Genomic DNA, 15,780 nt, shown 5'->3' with positions numbered 1-15,780 from the left:
GCAATAAAGTTGTTTTCGGGAAAAAAAAAAAAAAAGATCGCGAATCCCTTTGTTGTAGTGAGCGCTGTGCTCAGCTGGGGGAGTGGCCATAGAGAGGAAGGGGCCGGGAGCAGAGGGTCCCGCGGCGCGGTGTATTGTGGGATATGGGCTCCGGTCTGGAGGAGGAGCGCTGATACAGCCGGGGGCCTCCATCTTTCTGTGGCTGTTCCTCCGGCCGCCGGTCCCCGCTGCTCCCCGGGAGGCTGAGCGCTCTGTAGAATCGCGGGGAGGGCCGCTCCGCTCCCGCCCTCTTCCTCCGCCCCTCCATACTCCAAGATGGCGGAGGCTGGTGCGGAGGAGGCTCCGGCGGTGCCAGAGGACCTCGCTCCCGCTCCGGCCGTCAGCAGCGGTTCCGCGGCGGGGTCATGGCCAGATTTCGCCGTGGTGTGCTCGTTCCTGGAGCGGTACGGACCCGCGCTGGATCTGCCCGAGATCACGTTCCCCGAGCTGGAAGAAGCGCTGGAGGAGAGCGGAGCAGGTGAGGGAGGAGGAGCGGGGCCGGAGGAGGGGACGGCGGGGGGCAGCGTGCGGCGACACGGCCGGAGAGCGGAGCCCTGAGCCGAGCTGCGCCGCGAAGGCCGCCATCATGGTCACATGGCCCCGTGTCCGCGCGGACCTGGAGCCCCCTCTATAGCGCTCAGATCCTCATTTATAGCGCCCATCACTGACCTGGAGCCCCCTCTATAGCGCTCAGATCCTCATTTATAGCGCCCATCACTGACCTGGAGCCCCCTCTATAGCGCTCAGAACCTCATGTATAGTGCCCATCACTGACCTGGAGCCCCCTCTATAGCGCTCAGATCCTCATGTATAGCGCCCATCACTGACCTGGAGCCCCCTCTATAGCGCTCAGATCCTCATTTATAGCGCCCATCACTGACCTGGAGCCCCCTCTATAGCGCTCAGATCCTCATTTATAGCGCCCATCACTGACCTGGAGCCCCCTCTATAGCGCTCAGAACCTCATGTATAGCGCCCATCACTGACCTGGAGCCCCCTCTATAGCGCTCAGATCCTCATGTATAGCGCCCATCACTGACCTGGAGCCCCCTCTATACCCGCTCAGATCCTCATGTATAGCGGCCATCACTGACCCGGAGCCCCCTCTATACTGCTCAGATCCTCATGTATAGCGCCCATCACTGACCTGGAGCCCCCTCTATAGCGCTCAGATCCTAATGTATAGCGCCTATCATTGACCTGGAGCCCCATCTATAGCGCTCAGATCCTCATGTATAGAGCCCATCACTGACCTGGAGCCCCCTCTATAGCTCTCAGATCCTCATGTATAGAGCCCATCACTGACCTGGAGCCCCCTCTATAGCTCTCAGATCCTCATGTATACAGCCCATCACTGACCTGGAGCCTGATACACGGAGTCTGGATACCTGGAGCTTATCTCTAACCTAGAACATGATATCTAGAACCCATCTCTGACCTAGAGCCCAGATCCTGATATCTGCAGCCCATTACTGACCTAGAGCCCAGATCCTGATATCTGCAGCCCATTACTGACCTAGTGCCCAGATCCTGATATCTGCAGCCCATTACTGACCTAGTGCCCAGATCCTGATATCTGCAGCCCATTACTGACCTAGTGCCCAGATCCTGATATCTGCAGCCCATTACTGACCTAGTGCCCAGATCCTGATATCTGCAGCCCATTACTGACCTAGTGCCCAGATCCTGATATCTGCAGCCCAGATTCTGATGTCTGCAACCCATCACTGACCCAGAGCCCAGATTCTGATATCTTCAGCCCATCACTGACCCAGAGCCCAGATTCTGATATCTTCAGCCCATCACTGACCCAGAGCCCAGATTCTGATATCTTCAGCCCATCACTGACCCAGAGCCCAGATTCTGATATCTTCAGCCCATCACTGACCCAGAGCCCAGATTCTGATATCTTCAGCCCATCACTGACCCAGAGCCCAGATTCTGATATCTTCAGCCCATCACTGACCCAGAGCCCAGATTCTGATGTCTTCAGCCCATCACTGACCCAGAGCCCAGATTCTGATGTCTTCAGCCCATCACTGACCCAGAGCCCAGATTCTGATGTCTTCAGCCCATCACTGACCCAGAGCCCAGATTCTGATGTCTTCAGCCCATCACTGACCCAGAGCCCAGATTCTGATGTCTGCAGCCCATCACTGACCCAGAGCCCAGATTCTGATGTCTGCAGCCCATCACTGACCCAGAGCCCAGATTCTGATGTCTGCAGCCCATCACTGACCCAGAGCCCAGCTCCTGATGTCTGCAGCCCATCACTGACCCAGAGCCCAGCTCCTGATGTCTGCAGCCCATCACTGACCCAGAGCCCAGCTCCTGATGTCTGCAGCCCATCACTGACCCAGAGCCCAGCTCCTGATGTCTGCAGCCCATCACTGACCCAGAGCCCAGCTCCTGATGTCTGCAGCCCATCACTGACCCAGAGCCCAGCTCCTGATGTCTGCAGCCCATCACTGACCCAGAGCCCAGCTCCTGATGTCTGCAGCCCATCACTGACCCAGAGCCCAGCTCCTGATGTCTGCAGCCCATCACTGACCCAGAGCCCAGCTCCTGATGTCTGCAGCCCATCACTGACCCAGAGCCCAGCTCCTGATGTCTGCAGCCCATCACTGACCCAGAGCCCAGCTCCTGATGTCTGCAGCCCATCACTGACCCAGAGCCCAGCTCCTGATGTCTGCAGCCCATCACTGACCCAGAGCCCAGCTCCTGATGTCTGCAGCCCATCACTGACCCAGAGCCCAGCTCCTGATGTCTGCAGCCCATCACTGACCCAGAGCCCAGCTCCTGATGTCTGCAGCCCATCACTGACCCAGAGCCCAGCTCCTGATGTCTGCAGCCCATCACTGACCCAGAGCCCAGCTCCTGATGTCTGCAGCCCATCACTGACCCAGAGCCCAGCTCCTGATGTCTGCAGCCCATCACTGACCCAGAGCCCAGCTCCTGATGTCTGCAGCCCATCACTGACCCAGAGCCCAGCTCCTGATGTCTGCAGCCCATCACTGACCCAGAGCCCAGCTCCTGATGTCTGCAGCCCATCACTGACCCAGAGCCCAGCTCCTGATGTCTGCAGCCCATCACTGACCCAGAGCCCAGCTCCTGATGTCTGCAGCCCATCACTGACCCAGAGCCCAGCTCCTGATGTCTGCAGCCCATCACTGACCCAGAGCCCAGCTCCTGATGTCTGCAGCCCATCACTGACCCAGAGCCCAGCTCCTGATGTCTGAAGCCCATCACTGACCCAGAGCCCAGCTCCTGATGTCTGCAGCCCATCACTGACCCAGAGCCCAGCTCCTGATGTCTGCAGCCCATCACTGACCCAGAGCCCAGCTCCTGATGTCTGCAGCCCATCACTGACCCAGAGCCCAGCTCCTGATGTCTGCAGCCCATCACTGACCCAGAGCCCAGCTCCTGATGTCTGCAGCCCATCACTGGCCCAGAGCCCAGCTCCTGATGTCTGCAGCCCATCACTGGCCCAGAGCCCAGCTCCTGATGTCTGCAGCCCATCACTGGCCCAGAGCCCAGCTCCTGATGTCTGCAGCCCATCACTGGCCCAGAGCCCAGCTCCTGATGTCTGCAGCCCATCACTGGCCCAGAGCCCAGCTCCTGATGTCTGCAGCCCATCACTGGCCCAGAGCCCAGCTCCTGATGTCTGCAGCCCATCACTGGCCCAGAGCCCAGCTCCTGATGTCTGCAGCCCATCACTGGCCCAGAGCCCAGCTCCTGATGTCTGCAGCCCATCACTGGCCCAGAGCCCAGCTCCTGATGTCTGCAGCCCATCACTGGCCCAGAGCCCAGCTCCTGATGTCTGCAGCCCATCACTGGCCCAGAGCCCAGCTCCTGATGTCTGCAGCCCATCACTGGCCCAGAGCCCAGCTCCTGATGTCTGCAGCCCATCACTGGCCCAGAGCCCAGCTCCTGATGTCTGCAGCCCATCACTGGCCCAGAGCCCAGCTCCTGATGTCTGCAGCCCATCACTGGCCCAGAGCCCAGCTCCTGATGTCTGCAGCCCATCACTGGCCCAGAGCCCAGCTCCTGATGTCTGCAGCCCATCACTGGCCCAGAGCCCAGCTCCTGATGTCTGCAGCCCATCACTGGCCCAGAGCCCAGCTCCTGATGTCTGCAGCCCATCACTGGCCCAGAGCCCAGCTCCTGATGTCTGCAGCCCATCACTGGCCCAGAGCCCAGCTCCTGATGTCTGCAGCCCATCACTGGCCCAGAGCCCAGCTCCTGATGTCTGCAGCCCATCACTGGCCCAGAGCCCAGCTCCTGATGTCTGCAGCCCATCACTGGCCCAGAGCCCAGCTCCTGATGTCTGCAGCCCATCACTGGCCCAGAGCCCAGCTCCTGATGTCTGCAGCCCATCACTGGCCCAGAGCCCAGCTCCTGATGTCTGCAGCCCATCACTGGCCCAGAGCCCAGCTCCTGATGTCTGCAGCCCATCACTGGCCCAGAGCCCAGCTCCTGATGTCTGCAGCCCATCACTGGCCCAGAGCCCAGCTCCTGATGTCTGCAGCCCATCACTGGCCCAGAGCCCAGCTCCTGATGTCTGCAGCCCATCACTGGCCCAGAGCCCAGCTCCTCATATATGACTAACATAGAGACCTGCCTCCACCACTAACCCATCACATATCTCCATCACTAACCAAACCTGATCATTGTAACCCACCTCCTGCATTCATCACTAGCCTAGAACACGTTTCCTGCTTCCCAACATCTATCCAGTCTAATACCTAGAATCCATCTCCTTCCTCTCTTATCTAACCAGTCTGATACCTAGATCTCGACTGCTGATGCCAATAACTTTTCTCACCAACTACCACAACTGCAGTGTAGTCCTCTATACTCCAGACGCAGTAGTGACTCCATAGCCCAGTTTGATTAAGATGTGTCATAGTAGAATTAGTGGTGTAGCGAACACCACCGCTAGACATGAATGTGACGAGCGGTGGTTGCCCCACGCCCCCACTTTGTTGGAGCTAGGTGAAAATGGCTTGGAGTTTCACCGCTGGCCTCCAAGGGGGATGATGGGTGGGGACGTGTCCGGCTATAGATCTCTTAATTCTCTTTACGCCTATAATCCAAGAGGCTCAAAATAAGTGAACCCCTGAGGTGTCCCTCCTCTGTGGGTCTCTATAGGAAGGTGTCACTATAAGCTTCTTATCTTAATGGGTCCAGGTGATCGGTCCATAAATATCTGTTTTCTATGTTTTATTGCTGCTATGTCACATTTGGATTGCCGGAGATCTGGGTCTTTACAAACATTGGGGTTCCAGATCCTCGTTTTCAGTCCAGCGAAATTCCATTAGTAAAGTGGCTTTGAAATGTCAGATTGCTAAATATATTATGTTTTTTTTGGATATCATATGTTTTGTGTGTTTTATATTATATACATGGATGCTAATGCTTCGGCTGTGGAGCCCCTCCTGGAGTTACACTTAAGCAATCTTAAACTTACAATCTTAACGTTTTTCAACTTTCTAACATCATTTGTACTTAATTCTAATAATGAGGTTCTGCAGCGGCTGAGGTGTGTGTATAATGAGGTTCTGCATCGATTGGGAGGGGTGTATAATGAGGTTCTGCAGCGGCTGAGTTTGCGTGTGTGTATGAGGTTCTGCAGCGGCTGAGTTTGCGTGTGTGTATAATGAGGTTCTGCAGCGGCTGAGTTTGTGTGTGTATAATGAGATTCTGCAGCGGCTGAGTTTGTGTGTGTATAATGAGGTTCTGCAGCGGCTGAGTTTGTGTGTGTATAATGAGGTTCTGCAGCGGCTGAGTTTGTGTGTGTATAATGAGATTCTGCAGCGGCTGAGTTTGTGTGTGTATAATGAGGTTCTGCAGCGGCTGAGTTTGTGTGTGTATAATGAGGTTCTGCAGCGGCTGAGTTTGTGTGTGTATAATGAGGTTCTGCAGCGGCTGAGTTTGTGTGTGTAGAATCATAGAATCCTAGAATGGTAGAGTTGGAAGGGACCTCCTGGGTCATCTGGTCCAACCCCCTGCTCAAAGCAGGATTCACTAGATCATCTCAGACAGATGTCTGTCCAGCCTCTGTTTGAAGACGTCCATTGAAGGGGAACTCACCACCTCTCGTGGCAGCCTGTTCCACTCATTAATCACCCTAACTGTCAAAAAGTTTTTTCTAATATCTAATCTGTGTCTCCTCCCATTAAGTTTCATCCCATTGCTTCTAGTCTTTCCTTGTGCAAATGAGAATAAAGATGATCCTTCTACAATGTGACAGCCCTTGACATATTTGTAGACAGCTATTAAGTCTCCTCTCAGTCTTCTTTTTTGCAAGCTAAACATTCCCAAATCCTGTAACCGTTCCTCATAGGACATGGTTTGCAGACCAGTCACCATTCTGGTCGCTCTTCTCTGAACTTGCTCCAGTTTGTCTATGTCTTTTTTAAAATGTGGTGCCCAAAACTGTACACAGTATTCCAGATGAGGTCTGACCAAAGAGGAGTAAAGACCGATAATGACTTCACGTGATCTAGACTGTATGCTTCTGTTAATACATCCCAGAATTGTATTTGCCTTTTTTGCTGCTGCATCACACTGTTGACTCATGTTCAGTCTATGATCTATTAGTATACCTAAGTCTTTTTCACATGTACTGTTGCTTAGCTCTATTCCTCCCATTCTGTATATGTTTTTTTCATTTTTATTGCCCAGATGTAGTACTTTGCATTTTTCCCTGTTAAAAACCATTCTGTTGGTTGCTGCCCACTGCTCCAGTTTATTTAGGTCTTTTTGAATCCTCTCTCTCTCTTCTCTAGTATTAGCTATCCCTCCTAGCTTTGTGTCATCAGCAAATTTAATCAGTTTACCCTCAATTCCTTCATCTAAATCATTGATAAAGATGTTGAACAATACAGGTCCCAGGACGGAGCCCTGTGGTACCCCACTTGAGACATTCATCCAGCTGGATGTGAAGCCATTTACAACCACCCTTTGAGTCCGATCACTAAGCCAGTTATGAATCCACCTAACAGTTGCCTGGTCCATTGCATACTTGGTCATTTTTTCAATAAGGATGGTGTGAGATACTTTGTCAAATGCTTTGCTGAAGTCAAGATATACTATATCTACAGCATTTCCCTGATACACCCAGTCAGTGATTCTGTCATAGAAGGAAATTAAGTTAGTCTGACATGACTTGTTAGTTACAAACCCATGCTGACTCTGGTTAATCACTTCATTCTTATCCATGTACTTACATACATGTTGTTTAATAATTTGTTCAAAGATCTTTCCTGGTATAGAAGTCAGACTCACCGGCCTATCGTTACCTGGATCCACCTTCTTCCCCTTTTTGAAGATAGGAACAACATTTGCTCTTCTCCAGTCTTCTGGGACTTCTGTCCTCCAAGAATTTTCAAAGATTATGGAGAGCGGTTCTAAAATTTCTTCTACGATCTCCTTCAGTACTCTGGGGTGTAATTCATCTGGACCTGGAGACTTGAACTCATTTATGTTAGCTAAATATTCCCTCACAATCTTTCTGTTTACAGATAACTTGGATTCCTCTATTCCTTTAAAAGGACAGTGAAGATCAGTTGATGTTACATTTTCTTTCTGAGAGAAAACAGATGCAAAATAGGAATTAAAAAGTTCGGCCTTCTCAACATCCTCTCTTACCATTTCTCCATTTTCATCCTGTAAAAATCCTATAGCATCTTTGACTTTTCTTTTACTTTTGACATACCCCCAAAATCCTTTTTTATTGCTTTTGACATCTCTTGCAAGCCTTAATTCATTGTCAGCTTTAGCTAACCTGATACGTGCCCTGCAGGATCTGCAGACTGCATTATAATCTTCTTTAGATATGCCTCCCTCTTTCCATTTAATAAACATTTCTTTCTTTCTTTTTAGCATGTGTTTAAGTTCTGTGTTCATCCATCCTGGTTTCCTTAAATGCTTCCCATTCTTCCTACTTTTCGGGATTGTTAACGATTGTGCTTTGAGAATCTAATTTTTAAAAATTTCCCATCCTTCCTGGACATTTTTGTCCTTAAGGACATCCAGCCATTGGATCCCTCCTATTCTCTTTCTGAGTCTCTTAAAATCTGCCTTTCTAAAATCTAACCTTGAAGTTTGAGTCTTCAATGAGGTTCTGCAGTGGCTGAGTTTGTGTGTGTATAATGAGGTTCTGCAGCGGCTGAGTTTGTGTGTGTATAATGAGGTTCTGCAGCGGCTGAGTTTGTGTGTGTATAATGAGGTTCTGCAGCGGCTGAGTTTGTGTGTGTATAATGAGGTTCTGCAGCGGCTGAGTTTGTGTGTGTATAATGAGGTTCTGCAGCGGCTGAGTTTGTGTGTGTATAATGAGGTTCTGCAGCGGCTGAGTTTGTGTGTGTATAATGAGGTTCTGCAGCGGCTGTGTGTATACTGAGGTTCTGCAGCGGCTGAGTTTGTGTGTGTGTATAATGAGGTTCTGCAGCGGCTGAGTTTGTGTGTGTGTATAATGAGGTTCTGCAGCGGCTGAGTTTGTGTGTGTGTGTGTAATGAGGTTCTGCAGCGGCTGAGTTTGTGTGTGTGTGTGTAATGAGGTTCTGCAGCGGCTGAGTTTGTGTGTGTGTATAATGAGGTTCTGCAGCGGCTGAGTTTGTGTGTGTGTGTATAATGAGGTTCTGCAGCGGCTGAGTTTGTGTGTGTGTATGAGGTTCTGCAGCGGCTGAGTTTGTGTGTGTGTGTGTATAATGAGGTTCTGCAGCGGCTGAGTTTGTGTGTGTGTATAATGAGGTTCTGCAGCGGCTGAGTTTGTGTGTGTGTATAATGAGGTTCTGCAGCGGCTGAGTTTGTGTGTGTGTGTATAATGAGGTTCTGCAGCGGCTGAGTTTGTGTGTGTGTGTGTGTATAATGAGGTTCTGCAGCGGCTGAGTTTGTGTGTGTGTATAATGAGGTTCTGCAGCGGCTGAGTTTGTGTGTGTGTGTGTATAATGAGGTTCTGCAGCGGCTGAGTTTGTGTGTGTGTATAATGAGGTAGACGGCTGAGTGTGTGTGTGTGTATATTGAGGTTCTGCAGCGGCTGAGTTTGTGTGTGTCTGTGTATATTGAGGTTCTGCAGCGGCTGAGTTTGTGTGTGTGTAATGAGGTTCTGCAGCGGCTGAGTTTGTGTGTGTGTATAATGAGGTTCTGCAGCGGCTGAGTTTGTGTGTGTATAATGAGGTTCTGCAGCGGCTGAGTTTGTGTGTGTGTAATGAGGTTCTGCAGCGGCTGAGTTTGTGTGTGTGTATAATGAGGTTCTGCAGCGGCTGAGTTTGTGTGTGTGTATAATGAGGTTCTGCAGCGGCTGAGTTTGTGTGTGTATAATGAGGTTCTGCAGCGGCTGAGTTTGTGTGTGTGTAATGAGGTTCTGCAGCGGCTGAGTTTGTGTGTGTGTAATGAGGTTCTGCAGCGGCTGAGTTTGTGTGTGTATAATGAGGTTCTGCAGCGGCTGAGTTTGTGTGTGTGTAATGAGGTTCTGCAGCGGCTGAGTTTGTGTGTGTGTGTATAATGAGGTTCTGCAGCGGCTGAGTTTGTGTGTGTGTATAATGAGGTTCTGCAGCGGCTGAGTTTGTGTGTGTATAATGAGGTTCTGCAGCGGCTGAGTTTGTGTGTGTGTGTATAATGAGGTTCTGCAGCGGCTGAGTTTGTGTGTGTGTGTATAATGAGGTTCTGCAGCGGCTGAGTTTGTGTGTGTGTGTGTATAATGAGGTTCTGCAGCGGCTGAGTTTGTGTGTGTGTGTATAATGAGGTTCTGCAGCGGCTGAGTTTGTGTGTGTGTATAATGAGGTTCTGCAGCGGCTGAGTTTGTGTGTGTATAATGAGGTTCTGCAGCGGCTGAGTTTGTGTGTGTGTATAATGAGGTTCAGCAGCGGCTGAGTTTGTGTGTGTGTATAATGAGGTTCTGCAGCGGCTGAGTTTGTGTGTGTGTGTGTGTGTATATAATGAGGTTCTGCAGCGGCTGAGTTTGTGTGTGTGTGTGTGTATAATGAGGTTCTGCAGCGGCTGAGTTTGTGTGTGTGTGTGTATAATGAGGTTCTGCAGCGGCTGAGTGTGTGTGTGTGTATAATGAGGTTCTGCAGCGGCTGAGTTTGTGTGTGTATAATGAGGTTCTGCAGCGGCTGAGTTTGTGTGTGTATAATGAGGTTCTGCAGCGGCTGAGTTTGTGTGTGTGTGTGTATAATGAGGTTCTGCAGCGGCTGAGTTTGTGTGTGTGTGTGTATAATGAGGTTCTGCAGCGGCTGAGTTTGTGTGTGTGTGTATAATGAGGTTCTGCAGCGGCTGAGTTTGTGTGTGTGTGTATAATGAGGTTCTGCAGCGGCTGAGTTTGTGTGTGTGTATAATGAGGTTCTGCAGCGGCTGAGTTTGTGTGTGTGTGTATAATGAGGTTCTGCAGCTGCTGAGTTTGTGTGTGTGTATAATGAGGTTCTGCAGCGGCTGAGTGTGTGTGTCTGTATAATGAGGTTCTGCAGCGGCTGAGTTTGTGTGTGTCTGTATAATGAGGTTCTGCAGCGGCTGAGTTTGTGTGTGTAATGAGGTTCTGCAGCGGCTGAGTTTGTGTGTGTGTAATGAGGTTCTGCAGCGGCTGAGTTTGTGTGTGTATAATGAGGTTCTGCAGCGGCTGAGTGTGTGTGTGTATAATGAGGTTCTGCAGCGGCTGAGTGTGTGTGTAATGAGGTTCTGCAGCGGCTGAGTTTGTGTGTGTATAATGAGGTTCTGCAGCGGCTGAGTTTGTGTGTGTATAATGAGGTTCTGCAGCGGCTGAGTTTGTGTGTGTGTGTATAATGAGGTTCTGCAGCGGCTGAATTTGTGTGTGTGTATAATGAGGTTCTGCAGCGGCTGAGTTTGTGTGTGTGTATAATGAGGTTCTGCAGCGGCTGAGTTTGTGTGTGTGTCTGTATAATGAGGTTCTGCAGCGTCTGAGTTTGTGTGTGTGTGTAATGAGGTTCTGCAGCGGCTGAGTTTGTGTGTGTATAATGAGGTTCTGCAGCGGCTGAGTGTGTGTGTGTGTAATGAGGTTCTGCAGCGGCTGAATTTGTGTGTGTAATGAGGCTCTGCAGCGGCTGAGTTTGTGTGTGTGTATAATGAGGTTCTGCAGCGGCTGAGTTTGTGTGTGTGTGTGTATAATGAGGTTCTGCAGCGGCTGAGTTTGTGTGTGTGTGTGTGTATAATGAGGTTCTGCAGCGGCTGAGTTTGTGTGTGTGTGTGTATAATGAGGTTCTGCAGCGGCTGAGTTTGTGTGTGTGTGTGTGTAATGAGGTTCTGCAGCGGCTGAGTTTGTGTGTGTAATGAGGTTCTGCAGCGGCTGAGTTTGTGTGTGTGTGTAATGAGGTTCTGCAGCGGCTGAGTTTGTGTGTGTGTGTGTAATGAGGTTCTGCAGCGGCTGAGTTTGTGTGTGTAATGAGGTTCTGCAGCGGCTGAGTTTGTGTGTGTGTATAATGAGGTTCTGCAGCGGCTGAGTTTGTGTGTGTGTATAATGAGGTTCTGCAGCGGCTGAGTTTGTGTGTGTGTGTAATGAGGTTCTGCAGCGGCTGAGTTTGTGTGTGTGTGTATAATGAGGTTCTGCAGCGGCTGAGTTTGTGTGTGTGTGTATAATGAGGTTCTGCAGCGGCTGAGTTTGTGTGTGTGTGTATAATGAGGTTCTGCAGCGGCTGAGTTTGTGTGTGTATAATGAGGTTCTGCAGCGGCTGTGTGTATAATGAGGTTCTGCAGCGGCTGAGTGTGTGTGTCTGTATAATGAGGTTCTGCAGCGGCTGAGTGTGTGTGTCTGTATAATGAGGTTCTGCAGCGGCTGAGTGTGTGTGTCTGTATAATGAGGTTCTGCAGCGGCTGAGTGTGTGTGTAATGAGGTTCTGCAGCGGCTGAGTTTGTGTGTGTAATGAGGTTCTGCAGCGGCTGAGTTTGTGTGTGTAATGAGGTTCTGCAGCGGCTGAGTTTGTGTGTGTGTAATGAGGTTCTGCAGCGGCTGAGTTTGTGTGTGTGTAATGAGGTTCTGCAGCGGCTGAGTTTGTGTGTGTGTGTGTGTAATGAGGTTCTGCAGCGGCTGAGTTTGTGTGTGTGTATAATGAGGTTCTGCAGCTGCTGAGTTTGTGTGTGTGTGTATAATGAGGTTCTGCAGCAGCTGAGTTTGTGTGTGTGTGTGTATAATGAGGTTCTGCAGCGGCTGAGTTTGTGTGTGTGTGTATAATGAGGTTCTGCAGCGGCTGAGTTTGTGTGTGTGTATAATGAGGTTCTGCAGCGGCTGAGTTTGTGTGTGTGTATAATGAGGTTCTGCAGCGGCTGAGTTTGTGTGTGTGTGTATAATGAGGTTCTGCAGCTGCTGAGTTTGTGTGTGTGTATAATGAGGTTCTGCAGCGGCTGAGTGTGTGTGTCTGTATAATGAGGTTCTGCAGCGGCTGAGTTTGTGTGTGTCTGTATAATGAGGTTCTGCAGCGGCTGAGTTTGTGTGTGTAATGAGGTTCTGCAGCGGCTGAGTTTGTGTGTGTGTAATGAGGTTCTGCAGCGGCTGAGTTTGTGTGTGTATAATGAGGTTCTGCAGCGGCTGAGTGTGTGTGTGTATAATGAGGTTCTGCAGCGGCTGAGTGTGTGTGTAATGAGGTTCTGCAGCGGCTGAGTTTGTGTGTGTATAATGAGGTTCTGCAGCGGCTGAGTTTGTGTGTGTATAATGAGGTTCTGCAGCGGCTGAGTTTGTGTGTGTGTGTATAATGAGGTTCTGCAGCGGCTGAATTTGTGTGTGTGTATAATGAGGTTCTGCAGCGGCTGAGTTTGTGTGTGTGTATAATGAGGTTCTGCAGCGGCTGAGTTTGTGTGTGTGTCTGTATAATGAGGTTCTGCAGCGTCTGAGTTTGTGTGTGTGTGTAATGAGGTTCTGCAGCGGCTGAGTTTGTGTGTGTATAATGAGGTTCTGCAGCGGCTGAGTGTGTGTGTGTGTAATGAGGTTCTGCAGCGGCTGAATTTGTGTGTGTAATGAGGCTCTGCAGCGGCTGAGTTTGTGTGTGTGTGTGTGTATAATGAGGTTCTGCAGCGGCTGAGTTTGTGTGTGTGTGTGTATAATGAGGTTCTGCAGCGGCTGAGTTTGTGTGTGTGTGTGTGTATAATGAGGTTCTGCAGCGGCTGAGTTTGTGTGTGTGTGTGTATAATGAGGTTCTGCAGCGGCTGAGTTTGTGTGTGTGTGTGTGTAATGAGGTTCTGCAGCGGCTGAGTTTGTGTGTGTAATGAGGTTCTGCAGCGGCTGAGTTTGTGTGTGTGTGTAATGAGGTTCTGCAGCGGCTGAGTTTGTGTGTGTGTGTGTAATGAGGTTCTGCAGCGGCTGAGTTTGTGTGTGTAATGAGGTTCTGCAGCGGCTGAGTTTGTGTGTGTGTATAATGAGGTTCTGCAGCGGCTGAGTTTGTGTGTGTGTATAATGAGGTTCTGCAGCGGCTGAGTTTGTGTGTGTGTGTAATGAGGTTCTGCAGCGGCTGAGTTTGTGTGTGTGTGTATAATGAGGTTCTGCAGCGGCTGAGTTTGTGTGTGTGTGTGTATAATGAGGTTCTGCAGCGGCTGAGTTTGTGTGTGTGTGTATAATGAGGTTCTGCAGCGGCTGAGTTTGTGTGTGTATAATGAGGTTCTGCAGCGGCTGTGTGTATAATGAGGTTCTGCAGCGGCTGAGTGTGTGTGTCTGTATAATGAGGTTCTGCAGCGGCTGAGTGTGTGTGTCTGTATAATGAGGTTCTGCAGCGGCTGAGTGTGTGTGTCTGTATAATGAGGTTCTGCAGCGGCTGAGTTTGTGTGTGTAATGAGGTTCTGCAGCGGCTGAGTTTGTGTGTGTAATGAGGTTCTGCAGCGGCTGAGTTTGTGTGTGTGTAATGAGGTTCTGCAGCGGCTGAGTTTGTGTGTGTGTAATGAGGTTCTGCAGCGGCTGAGTTTGTGTGTGTGTGTGTGTAATGAGGTTCTGCAGCGGCTGAGTTTGTGTGTGTGTATAATGAGGTTCTGCAGCTGCTGAGTTTGTGTGTGTGTGTATAATGAGGTTCTGCAGCAGCTGAGTTTGTGTGTGTGTGTGTATAATGAGGTTCTGCAGCGGCTGAGTTTGTGTGTGTATAATGAGGTTCTGCAGCGGCTGAGTTTGTGTGTGTGTGTGTATAATGAGGTTCTGCAGCGGCTGAGTTTGTGTGTGTATAATGAGGTTCTGCAGCGGCTGTGTGTGTAATGAGGTTCTGCAGCGGCTGAGTGTGTGTGTCTGTATAATGAGGTTCTGCAGCGGCTGAGTTTGTGTGTGTGTGTGTGTATAATGAGGTTCTGCAGCGGCTGAGTTTGTGTGTGTATAATGAGGTTCTGCAGCGGCTGAGTTTGTGTGTGTGTGTATAATGAGGTTCTGCAGCGGCTGAGTTTGTGTGTGTGTGTATAATGAGGTTCTGCAGCGGCTGAGTTTGTGTGTGTGTATAATGAGGTTCTGCAGCAGCTGAGTTTGTGTGTGTATAATGAGGTTCTGTAGTGGCTGAGTGTGTGTGTCTGTATAATGAGGTTCTGCAGCGGCTGAGTTTGTGTGTCTGTATAATGAGGTTCTGCAGCGGCTGAGTTTGTGTGTGTGTGTATAATGAGGTTCTGCAGCGGCTGAGTTTGTGTGTGTGTGTGTATAATGAAGTTCTGCAGCGGCTGAGTTTGTGTGTGTGTATAATGAGGTTCTGCAGCGGCTGAGTTTGTGTGTGTATAATGAGGTTCTGCAGCGGCTGAGTTTGTGTGTGTGTATAATGAGGTTCTGCAGCGGCTGAGTTTGTGTGTGTGTGTATAATGAGGTTCTGCAGCGGCTGAGTTTGTGTGTGTGTGTATAATGAGGTTCTGCAGCGGCTGAGTTTGTGTGTGTGTGTATAATGAGGTTCTGCAGCGGCTGAGTTTGTGTGTGTGTGTGTGTATAATGAGGTTCTGCAGCGGCTGAGTGTATAATGAGGTTCTGCAGCGGCTGAGTATGTGTGTCTGTATCATGAGGTTCTGCAGCGGCTGAGTTTGTGTGTGTGTAATGAGGTTCTGCAGCGGCTGAGTTTGTGTGTGTATAATGAGGTTCTGCAGCGGCTGAGTTTGTGTATGTATAATGAGGTTCTGCAGCGGCTGTGTGTATAATGAGGTTCTGCAGCGGCTGAGTTTGTGTGTGTGTGTAATGAGGTTCTGCAGCGGCTGAGTTTGTGTGTGTGTAATGAGGTTCTGCAGCGGCTGAGTTTGTGTGTGTATAATGAGGTTCTGCAGCGGCTGAGTTTGTGTGTGTGTGTAATGAGGTTCTGCAGCGGCTGAGTTTGTGTGTGTATAATGAGGTTCTGCAGCTGCTGAGTTTGTGTGTGTGTATAATGAGGTTCTGCAGCGGCTGAGTTTGTGTGTGTGTGTAATGAGGTTCTGCAGCGGCTGAGTTTGTGTGTGTATAATGAGGTTCTGCAGCGGCTGAGTTTGTGTGTGTGTGTGTGTGTATAATGAGGTTCTGCAGCGGCTGAGTTTGTGTGTGTGTATAATGAGGTTCTGCAGCTGCTGAGTTTGTGTGTGTGTAATGAGGTTCTGCAGCGGCTGAGTTTGTGTGTGTGTAATGAGGTTCTGCAGCGGCTGAGTTTGTGTGTGTAATGAGGTTCTGCAGCGGCTGAGTTTGTGTGTGTGTGTAATGAGGTTCTGCAGCGGCTGAGTGTGTGTGTGTGTGTAATGAGGTTCTGCAGCGGCTGAGTTTGTGTGTGTAATGAGGTTCTGCAGCGGCTGAGTTTGTGTGTGTGTATAATGAGGTTCTGCAGCGGC

The 15,780-nt window shown here is 50.2% G+C and overlaps 1 protein-coding gene across 1 annotated transcript in view; it reads left to right on the top strand.

Moving 5' to 3' along the window:
* Window positions 1–104: 104 nt before the first annotated feature.
* The window catches only part of RSF1 (remodeling and spacing factor 1), a 69,098-nt gene continuing 53,422 nt past the window's right edge, over window positions 105–15,780 (top strand). The window contains exon 1 of the mRNA XM_073661679.1: window positions 105–517. Coding sequence (XP_073517780.1) covers window positions 316–517 — 202 coding nt within the window. The 5' untranslated portion in view covers window positions 105–315. The remainder of the gene's footprint in view (window positions 518–15,780) is intronic.

Source organism: Phyllobates terribilis, unplaced genomic scaffold (genome assembly GCF_046119375.1).
Source record: "Phyllobates terribilis strain yellow unplaced genomic scaffold, ASM4611937v1 Scaffold_2__4_contigs__length_985480577, whole genome shotgun sequence".
Taxonomy (NCBI): Eukaryota; Metazoa; Chordata; class Amphibia; order Anura; family Dendrobatidae; genus Phyllobates; species Phyllobates terribilis.
Note: the sequence above shows the minus strand (reverse complement) of the source record. Positions and strands in the feature narration are given on the sequence as shown.